General features: G+C 59.5%; 3 protein-coding genes across 5 annotated transcripts; all 3 read left to right on the top strand.

The window, feature by feature from the left end:
* Positions 1-670: 670 nt before the first annotated feature.
* Positions 671-5689, top strand: LOC110475377 (11-beta-hydroxysteroid dehydrogenase 1). Its single transcript, XM_085561075.1, has 6 exons — positions 671-1131; positions 1705-1835; positions 2636-2747; positions 3303-3488; positions 4028-4171; positions 5210-5689. Exons 1-6 carry the CDS (start codon positions 1044-1046, stop codon positions 5443-5445), a joined length of 897 nt encoding a protein of 298 aa, XP_085417201.1. The 5' UTR covers positions 671-1043; the 3' UTR covers positions 5446-5689.
* A 433-nt stretch (positions 5690-6122) lies between these two features.
* On the top strand, positions 6123-9582 carry LOC110475385 (11-beta-hydroxysteroid dehydrogenase 1). The gene is made up of 6 exons (XM_021539481.3): positions 6123-6712; positions 7206-7336; positions 7525-7636; positions 7722-7907; positions 8382-8525; positions 8908-9582. The coding sequence occupies exons 1-6, from the start codon at positions 6625-6627 to the stop codon at positions 9126-9128; spliced, it is 882 nt and encodes a 293-aa protein (XP_021395156.1). The 5' UTR covers positions 6123-6624; the 3' UTR covers positions 9129-9582.
* Positions 9583-10046: 464 nt separating this feature from the next.
* Positions 10047-21953, top strand: TRAF3IP3 (TRAF3 interacting protein 3). Of its 3 annotated transcripts, XM_085561072.1 has the most exons (16): positions 10047-10193; positions 11026-11321; positions 12235-12325; positions 12778-12835; positions 12995-13019; positions 13252-13281; positions 13510-13605; positions 15536-15607; positions 15862-16002; positions 17251-17451; positions 17662-17797; positions 19038-19100; positions 19179-19238; positions 19758-19936; positions 20734-20973; positions 21083-21953. In XM_085561072.1, exons 2-16 carry the CDS (start codon positions 11055-11057, stop codon positions 21164-21166), a joined length of 1743 nt encoding a protein of 580 aa, XP_085417198.1. In that variant the 5' UTR covers positions 10047-10193; positions 11026-11054; the 3' UTR covers positions 21167-21953. The 3 variants fall into 3 exon arrangements, with proteins under 3 accessions (XP_085417198.1, XP_085417200.1, XP_085417199.1); XM_085561074.1 differs by lacking the exon at positions 10047-10193 and having other exon boundaries at positions 11040-11321; positions 17251-17388; XM_085561073.1 differs by lacking the exons at positions 10047-10193; positions 13510-13605 and having other exon boundaries at positions 11040-11321.

Here is a 21953-nt window from a genome sequence, read left to right as displayed (position 1 = left end):
AAAGATGTCATAGGAGGGCAAAGAGCCATTGGACAATTCTGTCTGGTCTGTCAGAGAGGCAAGCAGAGTGCTGTGCCCCAGGAAGGTGAGGATTCAGCCTGCAAACACAGCTTTAGTCCCAGCAGAGCAGCGAGGCTCTGGCAGGGCACACAGGAGCTCCCCCAGCCCTTCCCCAGGGCTGGAACTGCGGATGGAGACCCCAGAGCAAAGCTGGGACGAGCTTTGTCCCCACGGCACACGGCGTGGGGTTTGCTCAGCCTTGGGAGCCACAGGGCGTTCTGTGGGCTTTCCTCACCATTATATTCATCTCAAAGTCAGAACAAAGCTCTTGCAAAGCCCCAAGGAGGAGCCACGGCAGCAAGGCCACTGATTTATCTGCAGAAAACACATCCAGTGTTTCCCTGCAAAGCTCCCTGTGCCCCTTGGGGCTGAGGTGGCTGCACCCCACAGATGGATCCAGCTCAGCCCCTGCTCACAGACAAAAAAAAAGAGATTAAAAACTCAGCCCTGCCTCAGCAGAGGGTTCCTGGGGCTGTTTGGGGTGCCATGTGCTGCTGGGTCCCTGCTGCCAGCAGCCCAGGGGCAGGAGCAGCTTTGGGGAGCACGGGAGCAGCTGGGGTGTCCCTGCCCGAGCCGGGCACATCCCTGCCCGGGGCTGCAGGAGTAAAGGACAACGTTCAGCCACCTGCACTGGGCTCCCTCTGATGTTCTCCAAGTGAAACTTGACGCTGCTCAGCAAAGACACACCTCTTCCAGGGTGTTGTACAAAATTCTGCATTTTAATGTAGGACAGGAAATATGAAAAGAGCCGGGCAGAACCCAAACAGCCCCGCTGGCCAGGCCGAGCAGCAGGGAGCGAACCAAAGGCTTTGCTTGGCTCATCCATCCACCCACCCGGGATTTTCCAGGGCTCTGGAAGCCGCAGCTCCTCTGCTAACAAGTTTTTAAAGGGTCACACTGCTGCTTCCCTCAGCAGCAGCTCTGCAGAGGGTTTTTTGTTCCTTCCTTCTCTCCCGTGCTGCATTTCCTGACTCCACAGTGGGATGGGTCGCTTGCAAAAGATTCTCATTCCCTCTCTGGGATTGGTTTTGGCCTTCTGGTTTTATTCTGCGAGGGACACTTTCAAACCGGGTAAGTATCCAAAGCGAGTCTGACTTTAGGAAAAAACGACAAAAAGCCACATTTGGGTGTTTTGCGTAGAGACCGGGCAGAGCTCGGAGCACGCCACGGCCGAGCCTTTGTGTGGTGGCAGATACTGGGAATTGCTTTGACAAAGATTTAAAACCAAACTGAACAAGGCAGAAAACCTCCTGAGGGAGCAGGTGAGGCAGGGGGTGAGAGGGAGAGAGCACCGAGTGCTCCATTTCCCCATGTGCAGGAAAAGTTTTATAAACAGGGCTCGTAAGCGTTCCAAGTTTGGAGCACGCACTCAGTGGATTGCCTTTATTACAGAGTTGATAAGTTGTGCCCTGGCTTGTGGAGAAAGCTGCTGGGGGAGCCCAGAGCTGTCCCTGTGTCACTGCAGTGCCGGGGGGATGCAGCAGCTTTTCCAGGAGACGGGAGAGCCCTGCTGGTGTGGCTGCTTTGGGCTCCTTCACCTTCCAGCCAACGCCTGCCCGGAGGGGCTCGCAGCCATCGTGCTGCTTTAGGCGCAGGGCTTTGCTGCAGCGCTGGGGAAGCCACTTGGCCCTGCCTCCCCCCCAGAAATGCTGCGGGGCAAGCGGGTGATCGTGACCGGAGCCAGCACGGGCATCGGGGAGCAGATGGCTTACCACCTGGCCAGGATGGGCGCCCACGTCCTGCTCACGGCACGGACAGGGGCCAGGCTGAGGAACGTGAGTGAGAGCTCGCTCGAGGTCCTGCAGGGCTGCCCAGGACAGGGATGGGGATCCGGGACGGGGATGGGGATCCGGGATGGGGATCCGGGGCAGGGATGGGGATCCGGGACGGGGATGGGGATCCGGGACAGGGATGGGGATCCGGGACAGGGATGGGGATCCGGGACAGGGATGGGAATCCCAGAGCAGGGATGGGGATCCGGGTCAGGGATGGGGATCCGGGACAGGGATGGGGATCCCAGAGCAGGGATGGGGATCCGGGGCAGGGATGGGGATCCGGGACAGGGATGGGGATCCGGGACAGGGATGGGGATCCGGGACAGGGATGGGGATCTGGGACAGGGATGGGGATCCGGGACAGGGATGGGGATCTGGGACAGGGATGGGGATCCGGGACAGGGATGGGGATCTGGGACAGGGATGGGGATCCGGGACAGGGATGGGGATCCCAGAGCAGGGATGGGGATCCGGGACGGGGATGGGGATCCGGGACGGGGATGGGGATCCAGGACAGGGATGGGGATCCCAGAGCAGGGATGGGGATCCGGGGCAGGGATGGGGATCTGGGGCAGGGATGGGGATCTGGGGCAGGGATGGGGATCTGGGGCAGGGATGGGGATCTGGGACAGGGATGGGGATCCGGGACAGGGATGGGGTTCCCAGGGCAGGGATGGGGTTCCCAGGGCAGGGATGGGGGCTCTGGAGCAGGGATGGGGTTCCCAGGGCAGGGATGGGATCCCAGGGCAGGGATGGGGTTCCCAGGGAAGGACAGGGCTGCTGAGCCCCGCTGTCTGCAGGTGGTGCAGCGCTGCCTGGAGCTGGGGGCAGCCTCGGCGCGCTTCGTCAGCGGCACCATGGAGGACACGGCCTTCGCCCAGCACGTGGTGAGGGAGGCCCAGGCCTCGCTGGGTACGTCTGAACCTGCTCTGCACCACGCCAGCCTCCCGGCCCCGCCGTGCCTTTCACCACACGCAAAATAAAGCGGGGAGATGGGGCGAGATGGGAAAAATTCTGCCCTAATTCTGCTCCTCTCCTGCGCTGCTGCCTCTCAAACTGAACTGCACTCTCGATTTCAGCTCTGTGGCCTCCTGGCATCCTGTTGCAGTGTCACAGGCCTGGATTTCATCAGCCCAGCGCCGGGGTCCGGCAGCCGTGGCCACTGTGGCCATGGGTCACGGCACAGAAATGCACCAGCCCCGCTCCCTCTCCTCCCCGGCCCACAGAGAGCTCAGGGTGATCTCCCTCGGGACATGGCATTTGTGTTTTGGACTAAAAAATGGATCACAACAAAATATTTACTGGCAGCCACCATCCAGGCTGTATCCCTGCTCCGGAGATAACAGGCCATAGCTCTGACCCAGAAACCAGATTTCCTTGGATTGCACTTATTCTGCTCCCAGAAAATGTTGTTGTGCTGGGTGCGGCCCTCTCCCCCAGCACTGATGCCCATTTTTCTGCTTGCAGGAGGCCTTGACATGCTGATCCTTAACCACGTCGGTGCATCCTACTTTGGCTTTTTTGATGGGGACGTGGAGCACGTCCGAAAGCTCCTGGAAATCAACTTCCTCAGCTACGTGGCCATGACCACGTCAGCCCTGCCCATGCTGAAGGAGAGCGAGGGCAGCATCGTGGTGGTTTCATCCATGGCAGGTGAGTGGGCAGTGTCACCAGGCTGGTGACACGGGTCTCACTCAAAAGGCACCTGGGCTGGTTGACAGAGACACCAGGCATCCTCTGGGAGCCATAACTGCTTAGCAATAAAACCCCACCAAAACCAGCCCCAACACCCAAACCCAGATGGGGTTGGCATTGTCTTGCTGGAATTTGTTTTCTGCTCAATGCAATGGCCCCATTTTGGTTTTTGACCAGTGCTTCAGTTGAACCCCTCAGCTGCTGTGGTGGTCAGTGTCCTGGTGAGCAGCTCAGACCAGGGACAGGAGTTTCACCTTTGCTCTGTCTCTCCTCTTGGAGGATTTTTGTGGCTCCTGTGGGTTGCCCCTGCCCTGAGTAGAGATGTGAGCCACAGCTTTGGCCTTAAGAGCTGGCAGACAGCAAGAATGTTTGTAAGGCTGCTGTTCAGGTGCCAGGATGACACCTCAGTGGTAAAATCCTGTCTCTGAGGAAGGGCAAAAGAGCAGCTCAGGCAGAGCAGCCTCGTGTGCTAACACAGAACTTCACCCTGTGTCCAGGTAAAGTCGGGTTCCCCTTTACCGTCCCCTACTCTGCGACTAAGTTTGCCCTGGATGGATTTTTCAGCTCCCTGAGGCAGGAGTTCGCCATTCAGAGCATCAACGTTTCCATCACGCTCTGCATCCTCGGCTTCATCGACACGGGTAAGAGCAGAGCTGTTCCAGCCCTGCTCAGGCTGAGCACCCCCATCCCGGCTCTGTCCTGCCCCACCTCAACCTTTCACCCCTGCTGCAGCCTCTGGGGGGATCCCACCTGTCTGCCCCCAAAACAAACAGCCCCCAAAGCCATTTACTGCCCGTGCCACGTAAACCTGGGCACTGCTTCCAGGCTGGCACAGCCCAACAGACCTTCGGGTCCCACTGACCCCCATCCCCCCCCGGGGTCCCTGCATCCCCCGGGGTCCCGCTGACCCCCATCCCCCGGGGTCCCTGCATCCCCCGGGGTCCCCCTGACCCCCATCCCCCGGGGTCCCCCTGACCCCCATCCCCCGGGGTCCCCGCTGACCCCCATCTCTCGGGGGTCCCCGCTTTCCCCTCATCCCCCGGGGTCCCCCTGACCCCCATCCCCCGGGGTCCCCCTGACCCCCATCCCCCGGGGTCCCGCTGACCCCCATCCCCCGGGGTCCCGCTGACCCCCATCCCCCGGGGTCCCCCTGACCCCCATCCCCCGGGGTCCCGCTGACCCCCATCCCCCGGGGTCCCCCTGACCCCCATCCCCCGGGGTCCCTGCATCCCCCGGGTCCCGCTGACCCCCATCCCCCGGGGTCCCGCTGACCCCCATCCCCCAGGGTCCCCGCATCCCCCGGGGTCCCGTTGACCCCCATCTCTCGGGGGTCCCCGCTCTCCCCTCATCCCCCGGGGTCCCTGCATCCCCCGGGGTCCCCCTGACCCCCATCTCTCGGGGGTCCCCGCTCTCCCCTCATCCCCCGGGGTCCCTGCATCCCCCGGGGTCCCGCACTCCCTGCATCCCCCGGGGTCCCGCTGACCCCCATCCCCCGGGGTCCCGCTGACCCCCATCCCCCGGGATCCCTGCATCCCCCGGGGTCCCGCTGACCCCCATCCCCCGGGATCCCGCTGACCCCCATCCCCCGGGGTCCCCGCATCCCCCGGGATCCCGCTGACCCCCATCCCCCGGGGTCCCCGCATCCCCCGGGTCCCGCTGACCCCAGCGCGGGCCCGCAGAGCGCGCAGTGCGCGCTGCCGCGGAGGTGCTGCTGGAGCGGCCGGCGCCGCGGGACGAGTGCGCGCTGGAGATCCTCAAGGGCGCAGCGCTGCGCCGGAGGGAGCTCTACTACCGCTACAGCTCCACGCGGCTGCCGCTGCTGCTGCGGGACTGCGCCGCCGAGCTCCTCGACTACCTGGTGCGGAGCCGCTACCGCCTGCCCGCGACCCCCGGCGGCCCCCGCCCGCAGCACTGAGCCGCGGTCCCCGCAGGGTCCCCGCAGGGTCCCCGAAGGGTCCCCGGAGGGTCCCCGGCCGCCGGGAAGGTCCCCGGCCATCCCCGTTCCTGGCCGCCGCCGCCGCCGCCCGGTTCGTGATGCGCTGGCGGCACCCGCAGGGACAGAGCGGGGCCCGCAGCGGCGGCTCCGTGCCCTGCTCGCCCCGCCCGGCCGCGGGACACTAATTGTTGAGATAATTATTAAATAAAGTGTATGAACCGGACAGCTCTGCGTGTGCTGGCGGGGTTTTATCGCCTTTCTCAGCTGTTCGTGGGCACAGCTCCACTGGGCACTGCCAGGGATGCAGGAGCAGCTGCAGGTGCTCTGGGCACCTGTGCCAGGGCCTGCCCACCCTCACAGGGAACAATTCCTTCCTAATTGCTCCTTACCCCAAGATCACCCACACAAACCAGCACACACAGAGTGGGTTCTGCCCTTTAAACTTCCAGGAAATCACCCTCAAACCCATTTGCCACCTGCCCAGCAGACACAGAGCAGAATCACAACCCTGGGAAAGCTGAGGATCTTTCCTATCCATTCACTTGGCTCTTCTACTGCCTTTGGCCACCCATGGATTCCCCAACAGTGATATTTTTTAGGGGTAAGAGCCACCCAGTAAACTGCCAGTGTTATCCCAGAGGATAAACCAGAATCAGCAGCAGGGGCTGGAAAATAGAACAGCCCGATCTCTCCAGGTCTGGCTGTGAACCTGCACAACAGAGTGCTGCTCACTAAATCCTTGTGGCAGCCAGCGAGGAAGGGAAGGGTTGCTCCCGGTTTAGATGTGGAGTGGGGAGAGAGGGATGTCCACTCGTCCCATGGATGTCTGCTCGGAGGGGACACTGCTGTCCCAGCCCCCAGACTGCCACCAAACCGTGCACCACTGCTCTGCTCAGTGCGTTCCCTTCAGCTCTCTCAAAAAGCTGCCTGAGTCTCCTGGCAGGCCAAGGGTGCAAAGGGACAGCCTAAAGTCCAAAGCCACACGCTTCATTAGGTTAATGTTTGCTAAATCACCGGCAGGGCAAAGAAAAGGTCCAACAGATACCAACTTGTGTGAGATAAGAACCAGCTCCAAACTTCCCAGCCCCATTTGCAAGCTCCAGCCAGCTTCACCTCCCCGTGGGGCTCCTCCGGTCCTGCCTGTACCTCTGCAGAGGGATGGGATTGCTCCTGAAGGTTCTCATCCCTTTGCTGGGAGCAGCGCTGGCCCTTTATTTTTACTCAGCACCCGGGAACTTCAGTGAAGGTGAGTGCGGGAGAAGGAAGAGCTGCGGCAGCACCGCCAGAGGGGCGGCGTGTGCCGCGCACCGCGGCTGGAAGCGCTGGCAGAGCCAGAGCGGCAGGGAGGGCAGGTCAGACCGCCCCAGCCCGGGTCAGAGCACGGGGAAACTCGGGGAGCTGCACCGGCTCTGCCGCCACAGCGTCTGACCTCTGGAAATGACTGATTCGGGAAACAAGCGCTTTTCCCACTTCAAACATTTCATCTTTTTGTTGGCCAGCTCCCACTGCTCCTCGGCCAGGCGGGTGCAGAGCTGAAGCTTCACACGTGCACTGGGATCAGGGCTCGGACTCCAGCGGGGTCTGAGGAGGCCGGCAGGGACAGAGAGGAGACGCAGGGACAGAGAGGAGCCGCAGGGACAGAGAGGAGCCGCGGGGACAGAGAGGAGCCGCAGGGATGGGCAAGAGCCGCGGTACCCGCAGAGGGACGGCGAGCCCTGAGCCCTGCGCCTCCTCTGCAGAGATGCTCCGCGGGAAGCGGGTGATCGTGACGGGAGCCAGCAGCGGCATCGGGGAGCAGATGGCTTACCACCTGGCCCGGATGGAGGCCCACCTGCTGCTCACGGCACGGACAGAGGCCAGGCTGCAGAAAGTAAACGGCGAGCAGGGCGCGCTGGGCCGGATGGGGATACCCACCCCAGCCCGGGCACACGGGCGCTCCTGGTCCCTGCAGACCCACCCCAGGGCTTCCCCAGCACCGGCCCTTCCTGGCCCAGGACAGGAGCAGCTGGGACCGGGGTTCCACACAGGGGAGTCCATCCACGCCCGTTCTGTCCCCAGGTTGTGGAGCGGTGCCTGGAGCTCGGCGCTGCCTCCGCCCGCTACATCAGCGGCTCCATGGACAGCCCCAGCCTGCCCGAGGAGGTGCTCAGGGAGGCGGAGAACACCTGGGGTAGGTGCTGCGGAGCTGCCCCTCGCCCCCAGCGCGGCCCAGCCTCGGGAGTGCAGGTTTGGAGGCAAACCCGCTCTGCCCCCAGGTGGCCTGGACATGCTGATCCTGAACCACATCGGCCAGAGCGGCTTCACCTTCTTCAGCGGGGACGTGGGGCACGTCCGAAAGCTCATGGAGACCAACTTCGTCAGCTACGTGGCCTTGGCCACGGCTGCCCTGCCCCTGCTGAAGGAGAGCGAGGGCAGCATCGTGGTGGTTTCGTCCATAGCGGGTGAGCTCCTAACACAGCCCTTCCTCTGCCTGCCACGGATCCCTGCTGAGGCTCCGCTTCCAAAGGCAGAGGAAGGTCCGCAAGCAGAGCTGGGGCTCAGGGTCAGCACCTGATTCAGCTCTTTGGTGCACAGCTCAAATCCTCTGGGAAATGTATCTTTTGTCCTGTCAGTCTCCTGGCACCCTCCGATCACCTTCACATGCTGCAGTGCAGGTGATTTCACAGGCACGGCCACATCCAAACACACATTTGCAATACATCCCTGCAGGGACACAAGAGCAGCATCAGCTGCTCTGGAAGGCCCTTTGTGCCATACATTACATTTTGAACATTCCTGCGTGTTTATTTCTCTCAGGCATCCATGACAGCTTATTCCAACACCCTAAATCCCAGCACTGGCAGGGCAAGAGGAGGGAGGGTTGTGCAGCTGGTGCCTGCCCAGCCCCTGAAGCCCAGCACTGTGTCTCTGCTCAGGTAAAATTGCCGGCCCTTTTACTGCTCCTTATTCTGCAACCAAGTTCGCCTTAGATGGATTTTTCAGCTCCTTGAGGCAGGAACTCATCATAGACAAGGTCAACGTTTCCATCACACTCTGCATCCTGGGCTACATCAACACAGGTGAGCTCAGCCCCCCCGGGACCCCACGGCTCAGCCCACGCCAGGCACAGCCCAGCTGAGCCCACCAGCCCCTGGTGCCAGCCTGCTCTGCCTCTGCTGCTGGAGCCTCCTCCTGCAGAGTCTGTGCAGCTGTGGAAACAGGACCCCAGCCCTTCAAAAAGTGTGCCCTGAGGCCTCTGACCCTGCCACCGCCACAGTGGACTCAGGGGAGGTCCCGTGGCCTCTCAGGAGGTGGAAAGCAAAGGGAAAATCACCTTATAATTGTTATGTTCACCGTTCTAAGCCTTGTTAAGCAGGTCTGCTCCCTGGAGTTTGTGGGTTTGAGGATGCCCTGACCCCCTGGTGAGCTGTGTCCCCCCGACACGTCCCTGTGCCCTTGCAGAGAGCGCCGTGCGCGCCGTCTCGCACGTCATCCCGGACACGCCGTCGCCCAAGGAGGAGTGTGCCCTGGAGATCATCCGGGCCGGAGCCCTGCGCCGCCGGGAGCTGCACTACCCGGCCCCGGCCGTGGGCAGCATGCTCCTGCTCCGCAGCCTCGCCCCGGAGCTCCTGGAGTCCCTCGCCCGCAGCAGCTACCGCCTGGAAAACGTCAGGAGAACGTAGTCCTGGAGCCGCGCCGGATGCTGGGCCCGGCAGGACGGGTCTGGCTGGGAGCCCGGCTGCTTGGTGCCCTCCCACACCCGGGGCATCCCTGTGCTGAGCCCTGGCAGCCCGGGCCAGGACCCCCCAGGAGTCTGGAACGCAGCACAGAATTGTCCTTTGTGGTAACGGGCTCTTGTAGAGGGCTTTTTCCAACCAGGAACACTCAGAGAAGTCCTGCAGCAGGATCTGCTGCCAGTGCCCTGCCCACCAGCAGGGCTCCTGCTCAGCCTGCAGAAACTGTTCCCTCTGGAAAGCCACCGAAGCAGCTGAGCTGAGCCCTGGCCCCGAACCACAGTTTGGGCCAAGCAGCACAAACCACCCGAAGCCACGAGAGAGTCTCTGAATCTGGAGATTTTCTGTCACACATCCCTTCCATGCCGGTCTTTGTAGAAATAAATCCAACGTTACTTTCAGATCTCTGCTTTTCCGGGTGTTTCTTCTCCACGTGCACAAGCCAGGAGCCCTTATCAGGGCACAGCGCCCTTATCAGTGTCCAGCTGGCTAAACCGACCTCCTCCCGATTTGCATTAACGAAGCTTTCACTTCTCTAAAGACCTTAATGAATTTCTGCCATTCCTGACCTCTCCTCAGCTGCCAAAACACACTTTTTTTCCTCTTTCCAATCTGCAAGAAGGCATAAAATAATAGCATTACTGTACTTCCCTAAGTCTGGATTCCTCTGCCCCAAAGCCGCTCAGGGAAACTCCATCCCCGAGTGCCACAGGCAGCTCCAACTCCACTTCTGTGTCCCAGAGCAGCACGGGGAGATGCCCCAGAAGATACCTGCTGGCTGTGCCTCCAGCCGGGCTGGGCACCGGGGCTGACCCCGCCGGGAGCCGGGCTGTGAGCGCACACAGGAACCGGGGCTCGGCCGCAGCTGCAGCGTTTCCTGTTGCAGAGAGAGAGCAGGAGAGCGGGGGCACACGATGAGCAGGCTGGCATGAGCAGGGCAGCCGGGGCGTGCTCCTGCCCGGCAGCGCCCGGCTCGGCGCGGCTCCCCGGCGGCAGCACGGGACCCGGCTCCAGGTAAGGGTGGCAGCACCCCAGGCGCTGCGGGGCAGCAGAGGCCAGAGCAGCACCCGGAGCCTTTTCCCTCCTGTTCCACCCCATTTTCAGCCCCACAGCTTGCACCGGGGAACTGTAGCGTGAGCCAGCGACAAGCAGAGGGGTTCTTTCCTGGTTTCCCTTGAAGGAAGAAGTGTAAGAGCTTGGAAAGCAAAGATGGAGGACATGTTTAATTAGAGAGGGTGATTTGGGGTAAGAAAAGGAGGAAATAGAACATTAGCTTGTCAAGAAAGCGTCCAGGGTTTGCTCAGCCTGGGGTGAGTAATGGACTGTGTTTCTTTAAGCTTTATCCTGCTTTTCAGTGCATTTTTGGTGAACTGAGGCTTTTACAGCCCTGGGACAGGCAGGGCAAGCCAGAGGCAGCAGAGGTGGGAGAGGGCTGAGCTTTTCCTGATGGATGAGTGAAGAGATGGATGAATGGAGACTGAGCAGAACACACAACTGGGCCTTTTCAAAACCGGAGCAAAATGAGTTGAAAAACGCTCAGCTTTTGGAGCCGTGTCCAGACTGGGGCTTGTGGGCACCTTCCCCACCCAGGCACCACCCCAAAAATGCAGCTTGCCTTCAAAGGAGGCCCCTACAGTAAAAGATAGCACCAGGAATGAACTTTGAGCACCCCACAGCTACCACCGGGACAGCAAAAAGAAAGCCAGAGCAGATTTTAATACAAACTAAACAGTATGGAAGCGTCCCAGATGTAACTGGCACTCCAGAAGCACTGCCTGCCACCCCACACCCAGAAACCCCAGAAACGGCTCATTTCTGCTCAGCCCCTGCGTTTTGGGTTCCGCAGGGCAGAGGCCGCCAGGGGACAAGGCCACCATGCCCAGGAGGGCACGGCCGTGCCCGGGCGAGAGCTTCGAGGAGCGGAGCGAGCGGCGGCAGCGGGAGCGGGAGCGGCTGCGGCGCAGGGACGGCGCCAGCCCTGCCCGGGCCCCGCGCCGCCCGGCCAACAGCGCCCGCCAGAGCGAGTTCCTCCGCAGGAGGAACCTGGGGCCCGGGGGGACCCTGCCGGGACACCCGCCCGAGGCACCGAGCCCTCCGGAGCCCTCCTCACACGTGGAGCCCAGAGCAAGCATCCCGCTCCAGGTAAAATTCCTGCCCCGGTAACTCCTGCCCCAGGGCACGGCTGGGAGCTCATCCCGCTTCGGCCCATCAGCATCCAAGTCAAAACACAGCCAGAATGCAGACTGAACAGATAAAAACCCGCGTTTTGTGTTTTTCACAGTCACCTCCCTGCTCTTCTCCTGCTTGTCAAGCCTTGAACCCAATGGAGGTTTTTCTGCCACTTCTCCAAGTACTACTCCACCTTTTTGCTGCCAGGCTGCAGCTCTGCACTTACAGGAATTATTTTTACCCTTGATAAGTGAGCTCCATCCCCCTGGCTTCCCTCCCTCACCCGAGCTGCGGGCGGGAAGGGTGGAGGGGGCAGCAGAGTCCCTGGCACTCGTTACCCACCCTGTGGCACACAGGAACCCGGAGGGCTCCCTGCCTTCAGCAGCACCTTTGTGCTGAACACCCCAGACAGAGCCAAACACATCTCCTTGTCGATTTAAATTCCCCGGGGCACCTCGGGGTCACAAAGCTGTGCGAGCAGACAGCCGAGCACGAGGTGATGCGCACAGCCCCAGCCTGGACCGGAGCGAGCAGAGCGGTGCCCCAGCCCTGCTGCCCCTCGCTCCAGCAGCTCCTGGAGCAAGCTGTGGGTGCCGAGCCCTGCGCTGTGAGCTGTGCAGAGCCGCAGCCCGGCGGGCAGGGCTGGCACCTCTGCCCGGGCCCCCCGTCCCGTTCTGGGTGCTCATTCCGCACCCCCACAGGCAGCAGGCTGCTCCCCGCTCTGTGCCAGGGCTCTGGAGCTGCTGCAGCCAGAGCAGCACATCCCCGCGGGGCTGCCACAGCTCCCTGGCATCTCCCTGTGCTCCTGCCCCCGTCGGTGCCTGCGGGTTCAGCCCCTGCCCTCACCTGCTGGCGGAGGCTGAGCCCAGCTGCCCTCTCGTTCCAGCACCCGAGGAGCTGCCCCAGCTGCCCCCCTGCCCAGTCCCCGCCGAGCCTCAGCCCCCCCCGGGCACCGCGGCGCTCCGTGCACACCCAAGGTAGGTGAGGGACGCTCCGATTTCCCAGCACATTCCCGCCCCGCTCCCATCTCCTTGCAGCTGTCCGGGGTCCCCAGCCAGCATCCCCCCTCCCATCCCTCTGACCGCCCCAGCCTGGCTCCCTGCACACTCTGGGAATTAGGAATATTTTTCCTGGGGAAGGATAAACCAGTGCAGAGTGACCACCAGTGCTGCTGAGCAGCTGCTCTGCCCCAGGGTCAGCCGGGGAGTGACTTTCCTGCAGAATAAATTCCTTTGCTTCTCTGCCCATCAGAGCGGGCGTTTCTTTGCCTCTTGTGCCCATTGAGCTGTCACTGGACACTATTTAATAACCATTTATTTTTTATTTAAACTGGGAGCAATGGGAGCAGAGACGGACACCCTCCAGAGATGGAAAAACATCCAGAGCCCCTCAGGGGGACCATTCACACCCTCTCACCTTGCTCCCACAGGGACGCAGACCCTCCCAAGCCCAAGGTCAGGAGTGACAGACTCGAGCCAGCAGACAGAGTAAGCAGCTCCTGCCCCTCCCTGGCGCAGCTCCCCATGCCCAAAGTGCTCCCCCAGAAAGGTTGAGGGCACAGACACCCACAGCTCGGCTGGGGAGGGGCTGCCCAGGCTGGAGACCCTCCCTGATGCCTCAGTAACACACTCTGCTTTTCATTTCAGCTGGGGAATAGCAGTTTTAAATAAGGTAAGCAAAGCACAGGTAATGACCAGCCTGAACGCCTGGAAGTTCAGCTGTTGTGGAAATATTTCCACTTCCCTGGAAACACTAACCCAATGGACCCCAGCAGGTTCTTCTCCACCCAAATACAGGCTGTTAATTCACTTCATTTAGAAATATTTAGCTTTTTGTAGCAAGTTCATGACATGTTTATAAACTGAAACAATCCTTTTTTAAACATCTGCCCTTTCCCTTCCAGGAAATGGTGCAGCTCTCCAACTACCTGCAGGTAGGTACCAAACAGTGCTCAGCCCCATCTGGGACAGCTGCTTTTCATCAAGAATAATGCTGATTACATTATTATTAATATTGCTAAATGAAGGGTGTTAAAAGCCCGATTTTGACATGGCCAAAAGACCAACCAAAAGAAAGAGCCGGAGCGCCAGGCAGGGCCAGGCCTGGCTGGGGCTCTGGCTGTGCCCCAGCTCTGCCCGCTGACCCTGCTGCCCTCCCGCAGGAGGCCCTGCACCGCGAGCTGCTGCTCAAGCAGAAGATGGTGATTTTACAGGAGCTCCTGTCCACCCTGCTGCAGGCTTCAGAGAAATCCTGGCAGGTACCAGAGAGCTGCAGAGCCCCCGGCACCTGCCCGGCCTCGCTGCCCCTCCCCGCGCAGGGAGGCTGGCCCAACCCAGCAGGAAAGGCCCTTCTGTCTCCCATGGGGATGCAAAATGGAAATTATACATTTTATATAATAGAGGAGGCTTTCTTATAGCATCCTTAAACAATTCATGCTGCTGTGGCACTAAAAAAAAAAGTGGTTTGAAAGTTCTGTTGGGGCAGAGAGGCGAGTGATTGGGTGAGGGGGTACAAAAACTTGTCTTAGACATCCTGTGGTCAGAAACTTCCGCCTTCGCTCGCTCCTTCAATATAACGTGAGCAGGAAAAAACACTCAGCCACACGCGCAGGAAGTGGCCACGAAACCTCAGATGACAACAGGTGGGTGCTCCTTGCTGCTCCTGCTGCAGGAGAGCACACTGCTCTTCCTCAGCCTAAAAATCAGCTCTTCCTCAGCCTAAAACTCAGCTTTTGCTCAGCCTGGCCATCCGCGGTGCTGGAGCCCCCAGGCAGATGCTGCTGCCGGGAGGGGATTCGCGATGCAGGTGGGGCTGGGGGCTTCTCCAGGGGCGCTGGCGAAGGGAGGGAGGGAGGGAGGGAGGGATGGAGCCTTCCCCCTGACGCTGTGCCATGGAAAGTGAGGGCTGGCTGCCCCTTCCAGCCTCAGGTGAGATGCCAAGGTTTTGCTGTAGCAGCTTTTTAAGCCTTTCGAACGGTTTGGGTTTCAAAGACGAGCTGTTGAGTACCTGAGAATGATGTGGCAGCAACTCCTGCGATGGAGTTATTTTTGAGGTGCTGCTCACGTGTGGTTGAGGCTCATGGGGCGAGTGAACGCCCTGCAGGAGCACGGGTGTCAGACTGCAGGACAAGCACTTGGTGCCTTCCCCCTCCCACGATTTCACCCCGAGGTCAGAGAGACCCTCCTGCCCGGGGCTGTGCCTCAATCCCCACCAGCTGTAAAAGTGGCTTGGCTGACTGAGAAGCGCTGCCAGATGAAGGAGGATGCTCAGACAGTGTCTCCAACCCAAACCCTTCAGGATTTCTGCTCCAGAGCACAGGAAGGGTCTGATTGCCACATCTGTGCACAGCTGGAACCTCTGCAGACAACAGAGGAGGGGAACTGAGCAAAACCAGGCAGAACATTGCACATCTAACACTGCTTTTCAAAATTCCACCTACTTTAGCTATTTTCACCAACAACTGAGCGGGGAAGATTTAGTCCTTGGGGTGCTTCTGTGCAAATCTAACCGGTGCTGAGACACCAGGGAGTCTGGTTTTGCTCGGGTCTGTCAACTGCTCCTGTAACATCCAGGAGTTTCTTTTCAGAGTCGTGACTTCAAGCGGCAGTGGGCAGAGAGGATATTGGTGTTCTCAGTATTGCTGGTGGGAAACAGCCTACGTGAACCCTTTGCTGGAAATGTTATCTGAATTTGCATGCAGCCTGCTCCCACAAAGCCTGGCAGCCTGACTAACAGCGAGAGGAGATGATGACAGTGAGGAAAATGAATCATCACCAGTGCCCTTGATCCCCCTGCCCAGCTGCAGATCTTGCAACACAGACCCAGCCTATTTTCTGAGGAAACAGCCAGACAAGACGGTTCCAGCAGCTGAGCTCGAGGCTTTGTGCCAAAGCCAGCCACAACAACCCAAAATCCCCTCGCTCCTAACTTGACATGTCACTGCCAGCACCTGCACTCAGAAACCAGAGAAACTGCCTCAGGACAGGTTTTCAATCCATAAAAGTTTCACTTCCCCCGTGTCCCATTTATCCTGAGGTTGGGAAGGTTTACTTGAGCTCTCAGCCCTGAAGAGACTTTGATCTGATTACAGATGAAGGGAGAAAATGAATCCAAACAACCCAACAAAACACTGGGGGCACATTGTGCAGTTCATGATTTCACATCTCACTCCAATTGCTTTTCCCCAGGGCCAGCTGAACGAGGACAAACTGAGGTGTAAACTACGGGTGCTGGAAAATCAGCTGCAGGCCTGCACCCAGGTAATGTCTGATTCACTGACAAACACGGGTGAGGAAAGGCAGGAAAACAAAAACCAAGCCTTGTAGCTGGGCCGGGTCTCAGTTTCTACATCAATCTGATTAGATGCCTATCCAAAAAGGCCTTTAACTCTTTGCTGAAGCAATGCTTCACAGCACATTACAGGAGCGTTTACACGCTCTGGGTTTGCTAACACTCAGGTTTAGCAAGGTGGGAATCTGACAGATAAGCACTTCAAGCTCTTCCTTCTTTAAAGAGTTACTCAAAGGAGTGTGTGAAGAAAATCCTGATAGAGATGGAGGACCAGAAGCAGGCCTATGAGCAGAAGGCAAAAGAGGATTTTCAGAAGATTCTGGAGGACAAACTCCTAACAGAGCAGCAGCTGGAGAACTCTCAGGTGAGCAGTATGTCTTACACCTGGCTTGGCTTTAACGCAGTCCAACTGTGACAAAGAAAGCACACGTCAGGGAAAGGCAATGACAGGCTTGCCATTAGCAGCAAAGATTTTAAAAAATGAAGTTTTAGCTACTCAGCAAAGCCTAAAGCAGCTTTAATGCAACCTGTGCTCACTGCACATCAAGTTACAGACAGCTCACAGCTGGGGAAATGTCCTCGGCTTTGTCAGCTTGAATTGCAATCCCTTTCCCTCTCCATCCCTCCGGGCCATTCCCTGCCCTGCTCACACCAACAGGCACCAGGGCACGAGGTCTCCAGAGCTGGGTTTTTTTTGGAGGTGCTCATTTATATGAAAATAGCTTTTCCCCAAGAGGCAGCAAATTGCTTTGACCCGCAGCATAACTGGTATTTGCAGAGAAATAAGGGAGCATTACCCCAGGAACGTGTTCCAGAGGGAACTGCCCATTTCTATAAAAATATGTTTTCCCCAAGAGGCAGCAAATTGCTTTGACCCGCAGCATAACTGGTATTCACAGAGAAACAAGGGAGCATTACCCCAGGAACGTGTTCCAGAGGGAGCTGCCCTTGTTGGCTCTGTCCATCAGATGGCATCAGCCCCACACGGGTCTTTGTGCCTCTGATCGGGGAGCCAGCGCTGCCCAGCACAGCCCAGCTGGTGCCCAGGGCAGGCTGGCAGGATCCCGGGCCCTGGGTCACACCCGCCCCTGTGTCACACCCACCCCTGGGTCACACCTACCCGTGTCACACCCACCCCTGGGTCACACCCATCCCTGTGTCACACCCACCCATGGGTCACACCCATCCCTGTGTCACACCCACCCCTGGGTCACACCCATCCCTGTGTCACACCCATCCCTGTGTCACACCTACCCCTAGGTCACACCTACCTGTGTCACACCCACCCCTGGGTCACACCCATCCCTGTGTCACACCCACCCCTGGGTCACACCTACCTGTGTCACACCCACCCCTGTGTTACACCCATCCCTGGGTCACACCCACCCATGGGTCACACCCACCCATGGGTCACACCCACCCCTGTGTCACACCCACCCCTGTGTCACACCCATCCCTGGGTCACACCCACCCATGGGTCACACCCACCCCTGTGTCACACCCACCCCTGTGTCACACCCATCCCTGGGTCACACCCATCCCTGTGTCACACCCACCCCTGGGTCACACCCACCCCTGGGTCACACGGCCCGGTCCCTGCCCTGCTCTCCAGAGAAGCCTGGCAGCGGCGCGAGAGGAGCTGGCCCTGTGGAAGGAGCACAACGCCGCACTCACAGCCGAGCTGGGCAGCGCTGCCACGGCTCACAGCGAGCTCACCAACAGCTGCCAGGCCGCACAGAGCGAGCTCCAGGCTGCACAGAGCGAGCTCCAGGCCGCACAGAGCGAGCTCCAGGCTGCACAGAGCGAGCTCCAGGTACGCCGGCACCAGCAGCTCTCGCTGTGTTTTGCTGATGCTGGGCTGCCCCCGGGTTCCTGGCAGTGCCCAGGCCAGGCTGCGCAGGGCTGGGAGCAGCCTGGGCCAGTGGGAGGTGGTGTGGGCAGGACGAGGCGAGCTGTGGTGTGCTCCCAAGCCACACCGCTGTCTGTCTGTCTGTCTGTCTGTCCATCTGTCTGTCCTGGCCAGCGAGCGGACGCGCAGAACGAGCAGCTGCGGCGGGAGCTGCGGGCGCTGCGGGATGAGCACGGGGAGCTGCTGCAGCGAGCCAGCGCCCTGCGCAGTGCCAACGACCGCCAGGCCGGCCACATCCGCCACATCCAAGGTACCGGGGCTGGCACAGCGGCCGTGCCCGGGGCTGGCACAGCGGCCGTGCCCGGGGCTGGCACAGCGGCCGTGGTACCGGGGCTGGCACAGTGGCTGTGGTACCGGGGCTGGCACAGCGGCTGTGACCAGGGCTGGCACAGTGGCTGTGACCAGGGCTGGCACAGCGGCCGTGGTACCGGGGCTGGCACAGCGGCCGTGCTCGGGGCTGGCACAGCGGCCGTGGTACCGGGGCTGGCACAGCGGCCGTGCCCGGGGCTGGCACAGCGGCCGTGGTACCGGGGCTGGCACAGTGGCTGTGGTACCGGGGCTGGCACAGCAGCCGTGCCCAGGGCTGGCACAGCGGCTGTGACCAGGGCTGGCACAGCGGCCGTGGTACCGGGGCTGGCACAGCGGCCGTGGTACCAGGGCTGGCACAGCGGCCGTGCCCAGGGCTGGCACAGCGGCCGTGGTACCGGGGCTGGCACAGCAGCCGTGCCCGGGGCTGGCACAGCGGCCGTGGTACCGGGGCTGGCACAGTGGCTGTGGTACCAGGGCTGGCACAGCGGCCGTGCCCAGGGCTGGCACAGCGGCCGTGCCCACCGCGGGGCCCGGGGAAGGGTTCCCGCAGCCCGGCACTCCGAGCAGGGCTCACTCCCAGCTGCGCGCCCCAGCGTGCCACCAGGGCTGTGACTGCCAGAGCCCGCCAAAAGCTGCTCCTGACTCGATTAAAGAGTTCACAGAAGTGGCTTTCCCAGAGGAAAGGATGAAATGGGACACCAGAAAAATAAAAGCTAAGATGTGTCCTCGGCTGGAAGCAGGACTTCTCGCCCTTGGCAGGCCCAAAGCCAGCGCTGCCGCCCCGGGTGCTGGGTGGCGAGGGCAGTACAGAGGAGCTGAGAGCTCAGGCAGAGGCAAGGAGACTCACACATCTTCTTTGAAACTCACACATGGCTATTTTAAAACATAATTAAGGAAGAGAAAGCGGGTTGCAATTCTAATCTCATAGCTGGTCTTGCATGAACAGCTTTAAAATAAACCATGAATGACTTGAACACAAGGCACGAGAGAAAACGCTGCCAAAAAAGAAAGGGCAATAAACAGCTAAAAATCAAATCCCTGAAAGAGAAGAAAGAGAAGGAAGTCCAGAGCAGCCAACAACGTCTGCTCCACTCTACACACGTGCAGAACAGAAAAGTACTACCCTTGCATACGGATACACAGAGATTTACACCAACCTTGATCTTCTATCCTCATTTCAGATAAACTGCAAAAAGAACAAGAGCAGAAAGTAACACTGGAGGCAACAATCAGCCATTTGCAGAGTAAGTAACACAGAAACACACAAAGTTAGAGACCTCCTTTAGTGCTATAAACAATAATGTTGCTTTTTGTGTTCCCAGACTTGATCCACAAGCAGAACAACCAACAGAAGAGCCAGGAGGTGACGGTGCAAAGGAAAGGTCAGCAAACTTTGTAACCCCCAGGTAGCACTCCCTGGACACAGGAACACTAGCCCTGACTCTAGGAAAAGTCTACAGTGCTCTAGGAATAAAAGGTCATTTCAAAGCTGCACAGAATGAGTTGTTTTGCTAGCTAACATTAAAACATAAACATATTTATGGTGGGAAAATAAATGGATTTTACTGCAAATTCTACTTCAGTGGCTATGCCATATTTTTTCCAAACAAAACACATTCCAGTTTATAATTGCAATTCCAGCTGTACTTGAGAAAAAGAAAGCAATAAAAAAGGCATTTTAACTCTCCCTCCCCTCCATTTCTGGCAACTGCTTAGAAATATTGCTCTTAAGAACTTGTAGCTACAGCAGAGACGGGCCTGTGATAACAAACTCATCTCCTGCGTCTTCTGCTTTGTGCATAGCACACAGATATTATCCTTAAGCTGTGCTGAGGAAACAAGAGCTGAAGCCAGCCCAGAGCCTGGAGCTGTTTCTCATCAGGAGCCTGACTGTTTTCTAGACCAGGTTTTCACCACACAGACCCCATCTCTCATTCCTGCCAAGGAAAAACAAAGTGCTCTGTCAGAGCACCCTGAGGAGGAGGAGGAGGAGGAGGAGGAGGAGGAGGAGGCGGGAACAGAAAGTCTGAAGGATGAGATGCAGAAAAGGACATTCCAGCTCACAGCAGAGGAGAACGAGGTGAGGAAGTCACTCAGCAGAAACACCACACACCAAAGCTCCTGCAGGTAACCCAGGCTTGGTGTCTGCAAGCATTACCTGCCCTAAATTTGATCCTGATACCACTCCTGCCTAATCCCCTGCTTCAGCACCCACACACGAGGGCAGGGCTGCAGCAGCCTTGGCTGCAGGAGCAGAGCTCTCCCTGGCAAACCCCTCCTGCTCTCACAGACAGGAGAGCCCCAGCAGCCCCCCGGGGAAAAACCAAAGCCACATTTTAAGAACCAAGCAAAAAGGAAGGAGAGGAGGAAAAGAAAATGCTTGCAATAATAGCAACAATAAAAAAAACCAGGAAGGGTCTGCCAACAGAAGCAAGGCCTGTACAACTGGGCTGCAAAAAGCCCCAACCAAGCAAAGCTTTACAGCCCTGGACACACCTTGCCACCAAGCCAGCCTCCTGCCAACCAATTCCTACAGCAATGTTCAGCCAGCAGGGAGTTATTAGAAAGGACCTAGAGAAACATCACTGGTGTAGCAGAGCTGAGAGCCGACAGGAAAAGGAAAGGAAAAGGGCTTGTGCTGTGGCAGGAGGCGGCAGGCGGGCACAGAGGGGCAGGTGGGCACAGTGGGGTGATGGCAGTGGGGTGGCAGCCGGGCACAGTGGGGTGGAGGCAGCCGGGCACTGTGGGGTGGTGGCAGTGGGGTGGCAGCAGGTGGGCACAGTGGGGTGGAGGCAGCCGGGCACAGTGGGTGGCAGCAGGCGGGCAGTGCCCCAGCAGCACGCCGCAGTAACGCTGAGCTGCTCTCTGTCCCCGCAGGTACCCGAGGACGCTCGGGCAGAGCCGCGGGCGCAGCGCTGCAGCGGCTGCAGCTGCCCGGCCGCTCTGGGTGCCCGCAGAGCCCAGGGCAGCGCTCCTGCCGAGAGCCCCTGGCTGTGCTCGCAGTGCTCGGAGCTGCGCTCGGAGCTGGAGGCGCTGAGCCAGGAGTACCAGTCCTGCCTGACGCGGCTGCGCCAGTGCCGCGCCGAGCTGAACCGCTGCCACGGCAGCCAGGCGCAGGTGGGAGCTCGGGACAGACCCCCTTGTGCCAGCCCAGGGCGCGTGTGCTAGGCTGGGGTGGAAGTGGCAGCCCCAGCACACTCCTGCTAACATCAGCTTCTCCTGGCAGATTCGGCGCAGTCCCTGCTTCCCTCTCCTGCTGGCAGTGGCAGGAGTGGCCATCGCCGCCTTCCTGGCGAGTTACGGGCTGTGAAGGAGCTCCTTGATGACTGACTTCACTGCAGGCACTGACCTCTGCTTCACCAAAAGCAACCCCAGCTCACCTCACCTTCTGCTGTTCTGCATGTGCACATTGGGTTCATACCCGAGCTGGTCTCGCTCCAGACAGATCCCATGAACACGGGGACATCACCCCTTCCCTCGGCAGCCCTGGTTACTCTGCTCCTCCCGAGGCTGCCCTGACCGTCCCCAAGGCACCGAGGGAAGAGCCCTGTGCTGCTGTGCCTGCACAGGGCGAGAGGGACAGGGCATCCTGGGCATCCTGTGCCCTTGGCACCCAGCCTGCCTGGGGTTTATACCCCCAGGTTCTCCTCCTGCATTTATTGCCTCCCTGAATGGGAGGTACTCAGTCCTGAGCCACCTCCACTCTTACTGACAAAGGAGCCCAGCTCAGGGGGCTCTTCAGCACAGTCCCCTCACGTGCCCTGAGCAATTCTCCCACCTCACACCCCGCGGGCCCTGTTCCATCCCACTCCTGCAGCCTCTGCTGTGGCCGAGCATCCCCACAGCCACAGCTGCTTCCCCTTCGCTGCCAGCAGCACAAGAATTCATCAGAGACGGGGATTTAAAGTCCCTTTTGCAGCCGCACCGTGGACATTCTACAGCAGCACTTGTCCCTCATTCATGTGCAGGTTCAGATACAATGCAGGCCATGACTCCGCCTCGCATGGGAAGTAAACATACCTGAAATATAATATACACACACTGTACACATAGTAAATACCCACGGAGCTGACAATAAACTTCACTAATTCAAAGCA

The sequence above is a fragment of the Lonchura striata genome, chromosome 26 (assembly GCF_050655825.1).
Source record: "Lonchura striata isolate lonStrDom1 chromosome 26, ASM5065582v1, whole genome shotgun sequence".
Lineage (NCBI taxonomy): Eukaryota > Metazoa > Chordata > Aves > Passeriformes > Estrildidae > Lonchura > Lonchura striata.
The sequence above is the reverse complement of the archived record's forward strand: the minus strand, read 5'-3'. Positions and strand labels throughout refer to the sequence as shown.

What these genes read in the sequence shown, in the direction of transcription:
- LOC110475377 (XM_085561075.1), top strand. Translation starts at nt 1,044, where the DNA reads ATGGGTCGCTTGCAAAAGATTCTCATTCCCTCTCTGGGATTGGTTTTG. An exon ending in CAGGGGCCAGGCTGAGGAAC is followed by an intron (nt 1,836 to 2,635) that starts GTGAGTGAGAGC and finishes CGCTGTCTGCAG; the next exon opens with GTGGTGCAGCGCTGCCTGGA. An exon ending in GGAGGCCCAGGCCTCGCTGG is followed by an intron (nt 2,748 to 3,302) that starts GTACGTCTGAAC and finishes TTCTGCTTGCAG; the next exon opens with GAGGCCTTGACATGCTGATC.
- LOC110475385 (XM_021539481.3), top strand. Translation starts at nt 6,625, where the DNA reads ATGGGATTGCTCCTGAAGGTTCTCATCCCTTTGCTGGGAGCAGCGCTG. An exon ending in CAGAGGCCAGGCTGCAGAAA is followed by an intron (nt 7,337 to 7,524) that starts GTAAACGGCGAG and finishes TTCTGTCCCCAG; the next exon opens with GTTGTGGAGCGGTGCCTGGA. An exon ending in GGTGGTTTCGTCCATAGCGG is followed by an intron (nt 7,908 to 8,381) that starts GTGAGCTCCTAA and finishes GTCTCTGCTCAG; the next exon opens with GTAAAATTGCCGGCCCTTTT.
- TRAF3IP3 (XM_085561072.1), top strand. Translation starts at nt 11,055, where the DNA reads ATGCCCAGGAGGGCACGGCCGTGCCCGGGCGAGAGCTTCGAGGAGCGG. An exon ending in CTTCAGAGAAATCCTGGCAG is followed by an intron (nt 13,606 to 15,535) that starts GTACCAGAGAGC and finishes GCTTTTCCCCAG; the next exon opens with GGCCAGCTGAACGAGGACAA. An exon ending in CTGCACAGAGCGAGCTCCAG is followed by an intron (nt 17,452 to 17,661) that starts GTACGCCGGCAC and finishes TGTCCTGGCCAG; the next exon opens with CGAGCGGACGCGCAGAACGA.